General features: G+C 47.0%; 1 protein-coding gene across 4 annotated transcripts in view; it reads left to right on the top strand.

Annotated features, from left to right (window-relative positions):
* Positions 1-13130, top strand: part of CLSTN1 (calsyntenin 1) — a 104849-nt gene that overhangs the window by 51900 nt on the left and 39819 nt on the right. For all 4 annotated transcript variants that reach the window (XM_035307653.3, XM_035307651.3, XM_035307652.3 and 1 more), the window contains exon 2: positions 3167-3289. In XM_035307653.3, coding sequence (XP_035163544.1) covers positions 3167-3289 — 123 coding nt within the window. The remainder of the gene's footprint in view (positions 1-3166; positions 3290-13130) is intronic.

The following is a 13130-nucleotide window of genomic DNA, read 5'->3' as shown; positions in this document are numbered from 1 at the left end:
GATAAGGACAGGGAGGCTGGTGACTTGGCTTTTGTGACCCTTCAGGTGAGCAAGAGGAGGATAGGAAATGGCTGTGTCCGTGTTTGTGTGTATGCAGATTTTTTACAGAATTGTAAAATGCAACAAGATTTTCCCATCTCTACCATTTTGAAGCGCACAGCTCAATAGCATTAAGTACATTCCCACTATTGTGCAGCCAGTCCCCAAATCCCTTTCATCCCATAGAACTGAAATGTTATACCCATTAAACAATGACTCCCCAGGGTCTGGATTTATTTAGAAAGTGAAGGCAGAAGGATTTGCTGTTAGATTAGATGTGGTGTGTGTAAATGTCTGGTAAATGTTTTATTAATTAGGAGGCAGCGTCTGGGCGTAGTGGCTCACGCCTGTAATCCCAGCACTTTGGGAAATCCAGGCAGGTGGATCCCAAGGTCAGGAGTTTGTAGACCAGCCTGGCCAACATGATGAAACCCCATCTCTACTAAAAATAAAAAAATTATCCGGGCATGGTGGCAAGCGCCTGTAATCCCAGCTACTCGGGAGGCCGAGGCAGGAGAATTGCTTGAACCTGGGAGGCGGGGGTTGTAGTGAACCGATATTGAGCCATTGCACTACAGCCTGGGTGACGGAGCAAGACTCCATCTCAAAGAAAAAAAAATGGGAGGCAGCTTTGTTCTGGTCTTTCTTCCAGATGCAAACCTTCCCACACCTACTCTGAGCCTTACATATGAGCATGAGCCTCCCCACCCGGCCCATGTGACCCACTGGGGAAAGTGCAGGTAACAGCAGAGGTAGCATCAATCACATCCTGGCATGTCCCATGAAGATCCTTCTGGATTGAGTCACAGTTACAGAACCTGAGTGGTTCATTGAATAAGTAGGCCCCGTCTACTTGGAAACAAACTTTTCAAGCCATTTCTTTCCATGTTTTCAGATCAGCTTAATTGAGGAATCCCCTGGTTCATTCATACTCTGAGGTTACCATAATGGAAGCTGTTAACCCTCTTGGGGTGAGGATACAAGGAAAATGGGAAGGTTTGAGCTGTGGGACAGCGCCCCCCCCACCCCTCCCAGTGTGTGTGTGAAGATACTGCAGGCTCAGGGAGGGATTCATGGCTTCCAGGAGGATATCTGTGGTCAACACTCCTTGGAGCCAACCCCCAGGCAAAGCAAAGTGGACAGGGGCTAAATGATCATCTTCTCAGGGAAGTGAGGTCAGCAGTGGCCAGAAAAGCAAAAGTAGCAGTTCTCATAGAGTCCTAGTCCAGAAGGGACGAGATAGCCCTTCTCCAGTGATCCAGGCCCTCATGATGAGGAGGGTGGGGGTGTCCCTGGTTTGTGAACGAAGAAGTTGAAATGAAGAGATAGATTTGTCAGAGGCATTTGAACCAGAGCGACTCCATCTTGAGTAGGGTGAAATAAGGCTGAGATCGATGGGGCTGCATTCCTAGGAGGTTAAGGCATTCTAAGTTAGGGATGAGATAGGAGATCAGCATAAGACACAGGTCACAAACCCTGCTTATAAAACAGTTTGCCTTAAAGAAGCTGAGGAAAGTAACTTCTGGTCATCCTCACTGCTCATTATATGTTAATTATACACATTAGCACTGTATACCCTCCCACCAGCACCTTGACAGTTTACAAATGCCATGGCACCCTCAGGGAGTTACTCTATGTGGTCTAAAAGCAGGAGGAGCCCTGTTTCAGGAATATCCCATACCTTTCTGGTAAACTCTGTGAATAATCCACCCTTTGCTTAGCATATAATCAAGAACTAACCATAAAAATAGCTGACCTGCAGCCCTCAGGGCTGCTCTGCCTATGGAGTAGCCATTTCTTCTTTACTCACTTAATAAACTTGCTTTCACATTACTCTGTGGACTTGCCTTGGATTCTTACTGTGTGAAGTCCAAGAACCCGCTCTTGGGGGCTGGATCAGGACCCATTTCTGGTAATAAGTTAATGTGCTGAAGGTCACACAGCTCATAATAGAGGGAGGCTGGAATTGGACCCCAAGGCTGACTCCAAAGTGGATGGTTTTTTTTTTTTTTTTGAGATAGTCTCTCCCTGTCGCCTAGGCTGGAGTGCAGTGGCGCGATCTCAGCTTACTCACTGCAACCTCCACCTTCTGGGCTCAAGCGATTCTCCTGCCTCAGCCTCTGGAGTAGCTAGGATTACAGGCTCACACCACAGTGCCTGGCTAATTTTTGCTTTTTTTTTTTTTTTTTTAAGTAGAGACGGGATTTCACCATGTTGGTCAGGCAGGTCTTGAACTCCTGACCTTGTGATCTGCCCACCTCAGCCTCCCAAAGCACTGAGATTATAAGCATGAGCCACTGCACTCGGCCACTTTTAGTTAATACTTTATTGTGTTTTGCATCTTTGCTTTACATTATTGTTTATAATAAGAATTTAAAATTAATATTGGGCAACTGGGTGCGGTGGCTTAATGAGTGAGTGAGCTGAGATCGTATCACTACACTTCAGCCTGCACAACAGAAAAAAAAAAGAAAAAATTAATATTGGGGTCAGGTGTGATGGCTCACACCGTTAATCCCAGCGCTTTGAGAGGCCAAGGCAGGTGGATCACTTGAGCCCAGGAGTTCAAGACCAGCCTGGGCAACATGGTGAAACCCTGTCTGTACAAAAAGTAAAAAAAAATAGCCAAGTGTGGTGGTGCACACGCATAGTCCCAGCTACCTGGGAGGCCGAGGTGGGAGGATCACCTGAGTCTGGGAGGTTGAGGCTGCAGTGAGCCATGATTGCACCACTGTGCTCCAGCCTGGGTGACAGAGCAAGGCTGTCTCTCTCAAAAAATCATAAAGAAATGAAAATATCTTTCTTTGTAACTTTTCTGTGATAGGCTGAAAACAGAGGTAGTTCGCTTATAGCCATCAGTCCTTTTTTTCTTGATTTCTAGAGCAATTTATTTCTTATTTCTGGTTGCTTCATGGATTTAGATAATTTCTACAATAACTTACTCTGGAATTTAGAATTTCATCTCGTTTGGATCTTGATACCAAATTCTGCAACAGAACTATGAGCAACATTGCCTTCAAGCCTGAGAGTTTTATTATGTTAATAATAGATGTATGCCTTCAAAAGCAGTGGAGTTGAAAATAATACTTCTAACTTCGTCTATCTTCTTCTTTTGTTTTGAACGCAGTTAACAAGCACAAGCCCTGGTTGGAGCCTACCTACCACGGCATAGTCACAGAGAACGACAACACGGTGCTCCTGGACCCCCCGCTCATTGCCCTGGACAAAGATGCACCTCTGCATTTTGCAGGTACAAGCGGAGATTTCATTCACTCTTGACAAATCTGGCCTGGACAGGAAGCATTCTGCACACCCCATTTGGATTATGCAGAGCCTTTCTGGAAATGTCTCGATAGCTGAGGGTTATTTGTAGCTCCTTTGTACCTTTTTCTTTTTCATAGTTGGGGTAGCTGACAAAAAGGCCTGCCCTTAGAATTGGAAAGCACACTGTTGAATTTAATCACATTGTTTTTTTCTTTGTCTTCATGTAGCCAGGTAACACCTAGACCAGTGCATGCTTGGTGCTAATGCACACAGTACCTGAGGAATGTAGATACAGTGGGTCCGGGAGGACCTGAGATTCTGCCTTCCTCACCTGCTCCTAGGTGCTGCTGGTGCTGCTGGTCCTCGAGTGACATGGATCCAGAGAATCACAGCGCCAGGGGTTCCTTGTATTACCTAGATTTCAATGACTTGATAAGATTTATTTGAAGAAGTTGAATGTCTTTATAGAGGAATGCTTTTGGCATAGATTTTACCTTCCGTGAATTTTTAACTTGAGTTACTTCATAAGATTGTGGCCTCCGTCTTCATAGAGACAAGCTTGTAGCATTGCTGTGGAGATTTCCATACCATAATAACCGTCTACATTGTCCAAGTCAGAGCTGTTCTGGCTTCACGTCGGGTCCTTAACTGCTAGAGAATGGGCTATGTCACCTTTTTTCTGCCTGGGGGTTAGGATTGACATTGTCAAGTTAATTGTTAGAGAGTTGTTTTCACATATTTTTCCAGATCAGATCTGCTCATGTATGGCTGGACATGGTGACTCACGCCTGTAATCTCAGCACTGTGGGAGGCTGAGGCAGGAGGATCACTTGAGTCCAGGAGTTGGAGGCTGCAGTGAGCTGTGATTGCACCTCAGCACTCCAACCTGGGCAACAGAGCAAGACCACATCACAAAAAACAAAACAAACAAAAACTTCTCATATTAAAGAGTGTTCTGGGCCGGGTGTGGTGACTCACACTTGTAATCCCAACACTTTGGGAGACCGAGGCAGGCAGATCACGAGGTCAAGAGATTAACACCATGCTGGCCAATATGATGAAACCCTGTCTCTACTAAAAATACAAAAATTAGTTCAGCGTGGTGGCATGCCCCTGTAGTCCCAGCTACTTGGGAGGCAGAGGCTGCAATGAGCTGAGATCGCACCACTGCACTCTAGCTTGGCGACAGAGCAAGACTCGGTCTCAAAAAAAAAAAAAGTTCTGTTTGCTTAGGGACAAATAAGAAAAATTGGATGAACTTTGTATGAAACATGTTAATTTTACAATAGTAAGTTGAGGGAAATAAATATGAGTTTGTTCATTCTGTTTAAGCACCCCATTTTCAGCACAGTCACCCATGAACCAGCTTGTGCTATAAAGATAGAGCCTCCCACTTTGGGAGGCTGAGGCGGTGGAATCATGAGGTCAGGAGATTGAGACCATCCTGGCTAACACAATGAACCCCCATCTCTACTAAAAATACAAAAAATTAGCTGGGTGTGGTGGCGTGCACCTGTAACCCCAACTACTCAGGAGGCTGAGGCAGGAGAATTGCTTGAACCCAGGAGGCAGAGGTTGCAGTGAGCACCACTGCACTCCAGCCTGGGTGACAGAGCAAGACTCTGTATCAAAAAAAAAAAAAAAGATAGAGCCTCCCAAGTTGTTTTGCGTGTTTGTTAATTTTCAGCGAGAAATCTGATGAAAAGGATAGTAGAGACAGCACCCCATGTCATGAACACACACAGCATTTGTCCAGTTGCCGGATTCACTATGTTTTCTTTTTCCGAGACAGAGTCTTGCTCTGTCACCCAGGCTGGAGCACAGTGGCAAAATCTCTGTTCACTACCTCCCCCTCCCATGTTCAAGCAATTCTCCTGCCTCAGCCTCCTGAGTAGCTGGGATTACAGGCGTGTGCCACCATGCCCGGCTAATTTTTGTATTTTTAGTAGAGTTGGGGTTTCACCACATTACCCAGGCTGGTCTCAAACTGGCTGGTGTCAAACTCCTGACCTTGTGATCTGCCCGCCTTGGCCTCCCAAAGTGCTCACAGGTGTGAGCCACTGCGCCCGGCCTTTCCCCTAGATTTAAAATCCATTTTTAGCATTGCATGTTGGTCTTCTCTAACTAACTAGATTTTTTTTTGTATTTGTATACGTCCATATACAGTCGTACATCATTTAATGACAGAGATATTTTGAGAAATGTATTATTAGGCGATTTTGTCATTGCGTGGACACCATGGAGTAAACCATGGAGTTTACTAATGGTTGATGTATGGTATCTCAGTACAGCACTGCGGTGCGTGCAGTCCGTCGCTGCTTGAAACATCGTCTGTGGTACATGACTGAGTACATGCGCACACTGCACACTGTTATATGCAGTTCCTCCTTGTGGGTGCAACACCGAGTGCTGGATAGATCTTTTTTTTTGAGACAGTTTCTGTCTGTCCGCACAGGCTGGAGTACAGTGGCGCAATCTTGGCTCACTGCAGCCTCCACATCCCAAGTTCAAGCTGTTCTCCTGAGTAGCTGGGACTAAGTTGTGTGCCACCACAGCTGGATAATTTTTGTAATTTTAGTAGAGACAGGGTTTCACTATGTTGGCCAGGCTGGTCTTGAACTCTTGGCCTCAAGCAATCTGCCTCGAGATTGAGTCCCCTCTAAGTGTTGGAATTACAGGCATGAGCTACCGTGCCTGGCCTTATTTTGTTTTATTTTTGAAATAGAGTCTTGCTGTCACCCAGGCTGGAGTGTGGTGACACAGTCCCGGCTCATGGCAACCTGTGCCTCCCAGGTTCAAGCAATTTTCCTGCCTCAGCCTCCTCTTAGCTGGGATTGCAAGTGCCCACCATCATACCCCAGCTAATTTTTGTATTTTTAGTAGAGACGAGGTTTCACCATGTTGGCTAGGATGGCCTTGAACTCCTGATCTCAGGTGATCCACCCACCTTGGTCTCCCAAAGTGCTGGCATTACAGGTGTGAGCCACCACGCCTGGCCAGTAATACATGCATTTTCAAAGCACGTGTAGCAATGTCCCAGGCACTACTCTTAAGTGCTTTACAAATATAAATTTGTACTTAATCCTCAGTAACCATAAGGGATAAATATGCTTTTCTGCATTAAAGGCAGGAAGTGGAAGCACAGAATAGTTAAGCTGTTGCCCTGAGTGTGTAACTGGTTGGGTGCAGAGGCAGGGCTCCAGCCCAGGCAGTATGGCTGCCCGCTGCGATGATGGAACTACACCTGCCCTGTTGCCATAGCCTTCCTTCCCTCCCTCTTTCCCCCCTCCCTCCTTCCCTCCCTTCTCCCTCTTCCTTCTTTCCCTGCCTCCTTCCTTCCCTCCCTCCTTCCTTCCCTCTCTCCTTCCTTCCCTCTTTCGGTAACTGCAGGAAGTTTACAAGGAAGAAGGAAAAAGTCTTACCAATGAAATACCTTTTTTTATTGTGTTTAATTTTACTGTATATTTCTCAAACTTAATATATTCTAGATGAAATAATACACAGGTTTATGTTTTTAGAGATTCTCAGGTGATTTTTTACTGATGTATAAAAATTATATGTCGTGATATTTTAACTGTATAGAGAAGTGCTTTAAATCTAAGCCAGTGGTACCTTGGTTGTATTTGCCATAGTGGATAGATAAGTCAGTATTTTCCTTTTGGAGATTTTCATGGGGGAAGCACAGTTATTCTTATATACTATTTTTTCTTTTTTTCTTTTTTGGAGATAATTCATATACCACAAAAATCGCCCTTTTAAAGTGTATAGCTCATTGAGTTTTAGAATGTTCCAGAAACCATGCACCTGTCAACCACTGTCTAACTCCAGAACATTTTCATCACCCCAAAAAGAAAGCCTTGCACCAAGTAGCAGTCACCCCTCAGTCTCCTGCACTCCCTAGCCCTGGCAGCCACCATACATTTATCTATTCTGGATCATCATGCAAATGCACTACGTGGCTTTTTGTAAAGGGCGCCTCACTAGTGGTTTCACAGTTGACCCCTGTGAGGTGTCTAGCAGCCCCTCATTACTGTTTTGTTGCTGGATAATATTCCATTCTATGGATAGACCACATTTCGTTTCTCTGTTCATCCACTGATGGACATTTGGGTTGCTTCTACTTTTTGGCTGTTATGGATCATGCTGCTGTGAGCGTACCTGTTCAGGTTTTTAGTGACATAGGTTTTTAGTCCTTTAGTGTACACACAGGAGTGCAGCCGAGCCTCTTGACTGAAGTGTGGGGTCGCTGTCCCTCTGTTGGAGGAGTGGGCAGCTGCATGGAGGGAAGGGAGTACCTGCCCTGCTGCTATAACCCTCCTTCCCTTCCTCCCTCCCTCCTTTTCTCCCTCCTTCATTGCCTCCCTCCCTACCTCCTTTTCTCCTTCCCTCCTTCCTTCCTCCTTTCCTCCCTCCTTTCTGACCTCTCTTCCTCCTTATGTCCCTCCCTCCCTCCTTCCTTCCCTCCCACCCTCCTTCCCTCCCTCCCTCCTTTCTGACCTCCCTCTGCCCCTCCTTTCCACCCTCCCTCCTTACCTCCTTCCTTTCCTCCTTTCCTACCTCCTTCCTTCCCTCCCTCCCTCCTTTCTGACCTCCCTCGGCCCCTCCTTTCCACCCTCCCTCCTTACCTCCTTCCTTTCCTCCTTTACTCCCTCCTTTCTTCCCTCCCTCCCTCCCATCCAACACAGAACAGGGCCCTTACGGTGCCACCCAATACAGAACCCTATTCCTATGGAGCCACCCAACACAGAACCCTGTCCCTATTGAGCCACCCCAAACAGAACCTGTCCCCATGGTGCCACCCAACACAGAACCCTGCCCCCATGGTGCCACCCAGCACAGAACGAGTGAGTGAATCCTAGCTCTGCTGCTTACTGGCTGTGTGGCCTTAGGCAAATTACTTACCCTTTGTGTGCTTCCATTTTATCATCTGTAAAAGGATACAGTGTCACAGACCCATTAATGTCACAGGCATCATTGGTTTGGGGGAATATGAGCTTGCTTGTTTGTACACATGAAGAGCTTTAAACAGTGCCTGGTACAGTCATTACTAACTACAGTGTTTGCCGCTGCTATTATTCTAATAATAGTCTTTTGAAAGTACATTTTGCGAGTAATATTTTCTCCTCTTTCTATGAAAGTTGTAATAGTGTTGCATTTTCTTACAGTTTCTTTTATTTATTTAATTTTTTTTGAGTCACGCTGCTGTTACCCAGGCTGGAGTGCAATGGTGTGATCTTGGCTCACTGCAACCTCCGCCTCCTGGGTTCAGGCAATTCTCCTGCCTCAGCCTCCCGAGTAGCTGGGATTACAGGCACGCGCCACCGTGCCCAGCTAATTTTTTGTATTTTTTTTTTTTTTTAGTAGAGACGGGGTTTACTCATGTTGACCAGGATGGTCTCGATCTCTTGACCTCGTGATCCACCCGCCTTGGCCTCCCAAAGTGCTAGGATTACAGGCTTGAGCCACCGCGCCTGGCCTTTTCAGAGTTTCTTAAGCATTTTTTAGATGAGACAGAGGCTAGACCTGGAGCCTTATTTTCCTCTCAGATTGATTTGGGTTATGACACTGAGTTTAATTTTGACCATATTGAGGAGGAGGGTGGTGATGGGGTGGTGGCACCTAACGTTTATTGAGTGCCCACAGTGTGGCAGAGGTTGTTCTGAGGGCCTGGTGTGGGTTACTTTCTCTGATTCTTTTCAGCAGGGTTTTTCTTTTTCTTTTTCTTTTTTTTTTTTGAGGTGGAGTCTCGCTCTGTTGCCCAGGCTGGAGTGCAGTGGCGCCATCTCAGTTCACTGTAATCTCCACCTCCCGGGTTCAAGCAATTCTCGTGTCTCTCATGTAGGTGGGACTACAGGTGCCACCATGCCCGGCTAATTTTTATGTTTTTAGTAGAGACGGGGTTTTTTCCATCATGTTGGCCACACTGGTTTTGAACTTTGACCTCAAGTGATCTGCCCACCTCTGCCTCCCAAAGTTCTGGGATTACAGGCGTGAGCAACCGCACCTAACCTCTCTTCAGCAATCTTTTTCTTTCTTTCTTTTTTTTTTTTTCTGAGACTGAGTCTCACTCTGTCATCCAGGCTGCAGTATAGTGGTGTGATCTTGGCTCCCTGCAACCTCCACTTCCTGGGTTCAAGCAATTCTCCTGCCTCAGCCTCCTGAGTAGCTGGGACTACAGGTGCACACCACCATGCCTGACTAATTTTTGTACTTTTTAGTAGAGATGGGGTTTCACTGTGTTGCCCAGGCTGGTTGCAAACTCTTGAGCTCAGGCAATCTGCCTGCCTCGGCCTCCCAAAGTGCTGGGAGTGGCCTCCCAAAGCCACCGCGCCCAGCCTCTTTTCAGCAATCTTATGCAGTAGACATGCCCACTGTCCCTGTTCTCCAGGTAAGGAGCCAGGCCCAGTGTGTCTGCCAGCTGCGTGATAGCAGGAGATGCTACTTTGTTCTCCATTTTATCCCCAGCACCTGGGTCTGCATCTGAGACACAGTCACTCCATAGATGTGTGTAGTGGGAGGGGTTGCGTTTGCTCAGGATCACATAGCTTGTAAATGACAGAGCTGCCTCCAGGCCAGCTCACTGTGTGAACATTCCGGTTCATAGCATGATTCCACTACAAGGGGTGTGTGTGTGTGTGTGTGTGTGTGTGTGGCCACAGGAGCTCACTTGTCAGAGCTCTGAAATGAATGCACATGCAACGCTGGGAGCTTAATCACTGAAGCCCCTTCTGAGCCATCACTAATCAGACATTCATGTGGAACATCCTGTCTCGCCCAGATTGTTTCCTCAGGGTGAAATTCAGGTACAGAGTCTTGGTATTTGTCAAGCGTTTTAGGAAATTTAAATGACTAAATTTCTTGTTTTGCTGCTTCTCCTTATTCTGCTGAAAGCCTGAGTAGTTGTGGGTCAGAAAACAATTTTTGCATTTTATTTATTTACTTATTTATTTTTGAGACAGGGTCTCGCTGTCACCCAGGATGGAGTGCAGTGGCACAATCTCGGCTCACTGCAACCTCTGTCTTCCAGGTTCAAGCAGTTCTCATGCCTCAGCCTCCTGAGTAGCTGGGACTACAGGCGTGTGTCACCTTGGGCCAGCTAATTTTTTGTAGTTTTAGTACAGACAGGGTTTTGCCATGTTGGCCAGACTGGTCTCAAACTCCTGACGTTGTGATCCACTTGCGTTGGCCTCCCAAAGTGCTGGGATTACAGCATGCATCATTATGGGCCATCTAATTTTCTGTAGTTTTAGTGGACATGGGGTTTCGCCGTGCTGGCCAGGCTGGTCTCGAACTCCTAGCTCAAGTGATCCTCCCGCCTTGGCTGGATTGCAGATGAGCCACTGCACCTGGCCTATGTTTTTTACATTTTATATATCTCACGGAGAGGAGTTACAAGCTTGAGCAGCATGTGTAGGTCGTAGGGTTGGGGCTTGAAGATGATGGGTTCTGATCTGCGGGTGTCAGAAGCCATGTCTCCCCTCCCTGCTGCCTCTTCAGAGCTCCTCCTAGGAGGTGGTGTTATTCTAACATTCTCTTTCCTGCCTTCCCAGATTAAGTATGGATGTTTTACAAGATTGGTTGAACCATAATGATACAAATAGAATCCAAAAGAAATGTCAGGGAAAGAATGAAAACTTTGTTTTCATTGATGGTTAGAGCCTGCCCAGAAGCCCTGTGTTAGATACTCCTCCCAGTATCCTTTGTTACGAATGCGATTCTTGTGCCCTGAGGGTGGCCAGTGGGGTTAACTTCCGCATTTCACTGCCCAGTTTTACTTTTTTAGCACATGCAACTGAGCTGATCTTGCATTTGCAGCAATGAATTGGATGTGTTAGGTTGACTTGCATGAAATTGCCTCTTTTTTTTTTTTTGAGATGGAGTTTCACTCTGTCACCCAGGTGTGATCTCGGCTTTCTGCAGCCTCCACCTCCCAGGTTCAAGTGATTCTCCTGTCTCAGCCTCCCTAGTAGCTAGGATTATAGGCACACACCACCATGCCCGGCTAATTTTTTTATTTTTTAGTGGAGAGAGAGTTTTGCTATGTTGGCCAGGACGGTTGCAAACTCCTGACCTCAGGTGATCTACCTACCTCAGTCTCCCAAAGTGCTGGGATTACAGGTGGAGCCACGTCACCTCACCGGATGCAGATGTCCAAGCTTGAACTTCCCAGCCACCCGAAACATGAGCCAAAGGAGCCGTTTTTTTTGAGATGGAGTTTCGCTCTTGTTACCCAGGCTGGAGTGCAATGGTGCGATCTCGGCTCACCGCAACCTCCGCCTCCTGGGTTCAGGCAATTCTCCTGCCTCAGCCTCCCGAGTAGCTGGGATTACAGGCACGTACCACCATGCCCAGCTAATTTTTTGTATTTTTAGTAGAGACGGGGTTTCACCATGTTGACCAGGATGGTCTCGATCTTTTGACCTTGTGATCCACCCGCCTCGGCCTCCCAAAGTGCTGAGATTACAGGCTTGAGCCACTGCGCCCGGCCGGAGCCTTTTTTTTTTTTAAACTTACTCAGCCTCAGGTCTTCCTTTGTAGCACACTGAATGAACTGAGACAGCACAGAAGTGGTTCATTAGGCAGGACTCAAGCCCTGTAAAGGGTGGGTGGAGTTTGCACAGGCACTGAAGGGAGGGGAAAGGTAGGAGCAGAGCGGGGAACTGGGGGACCTCCCAAGGTAGGTGACCAGGTCAGCTTGTGTGGCATGGGGTGTGAGGAGCACAGGGTTGGAAGTCAGCTTGAGCCCACATGACATCCATTGCTAGGCTGAATGGATGCATGGGGTTTTCCGGTGCTATGTCCGATTACCTTGGGCACTGGTGTAGAGCACAGGTTCCTGAGCTCCATGCTTGGCAGACTGAGTCTGTACCTCCAGGAGTGGAGCCTGAGGAATCCATACCAGCCAGCTAGGTTTGCAAACCGCTGATAGGCCACCTTCCCCAGGTCTGCAGACTGTCTGTGTTGGACTCATCTGGCTGTGCTTGCTCAAAATACAGATCACTGGGCTCTGCCCCCAGAACCACCAAGTCAGAAATTTCTGGGGATGGAGCTTGCCAACCACATTTTTAACAAGCTTCCAAGACCATTTTTGACACACTAGAATTTGAGAGCCACTGCTGTAGTCAGTGAGGAACTTTTGAGAGCATAACTCTTGGAGTGTGTAGTGGTTGTTACGTATATTTAAGGTACTCTAAGCCAGTCACAGTGGCTCACACCTGTAATCCCAGCACTTTGGGAGGCTGAGGCAGGTGGATTACTTGAGGTCAGGAGTTTGAGACCAGCCTGGCCAACATGATGAAACCCCATATCTACTACAAATAGAAAAATTAGCTGGGCATGGTGGCATGTGCCTGTAATCCGAGCTACTCAGGAGACTGAGGCACAAGAATCACTTTTAACCCAGGAGGTGGAGGTTGCAATGAGCTGAGGTTGTACCACTGCACTCCAGCCTGGGCGACAGAGCGAGACTCCATCTCAAAAAAAAAAAAAAAAAAGCTGGGTGTGGTGAATCACGCCTGTAATCCCAGCACTTTGGGAGGCCAGGCAGGCGGATCATGAGGTTAGGAGATCGAGACCATCCTGGCTAACACAATGAAATCCCATCTGTACTAAAAAAAAAAAATTAGCCAGGTGTGGTGGGCACGCATGCGCCTGTAGTTCCAGCTACTCAGGAGGCTGAGGCAGGAGAATCACTTGAGGCGGAGATTGCAGTGAGCTGAGATCGAGCCATTGCACTCCAGCCTGGGTGACAAAGTGAGACTCTGTCTCAAAAAAAAAAAAAAGATACCCTGAAAAACTCTACTGACTAGAGTCACATATGAGTTTGT

This window comes from Callithrix jacchus, chromosome 7 (assembly GCF_049354715.1).
Source record: "Callithrix jacchus isolate 240 chromosome 7, calJac240_pri, whole genome shotgun sequence".
NCBI lineage: Eukaryota > Metazoa > Chordata > Mammalia > Primates > Cebidae > Callithrix > Callithrix jacchus.
Note: the sequence above shows the minus strand (reverse complement) of the source record. Positions and strands in the feature narration are given on the sequence as shown.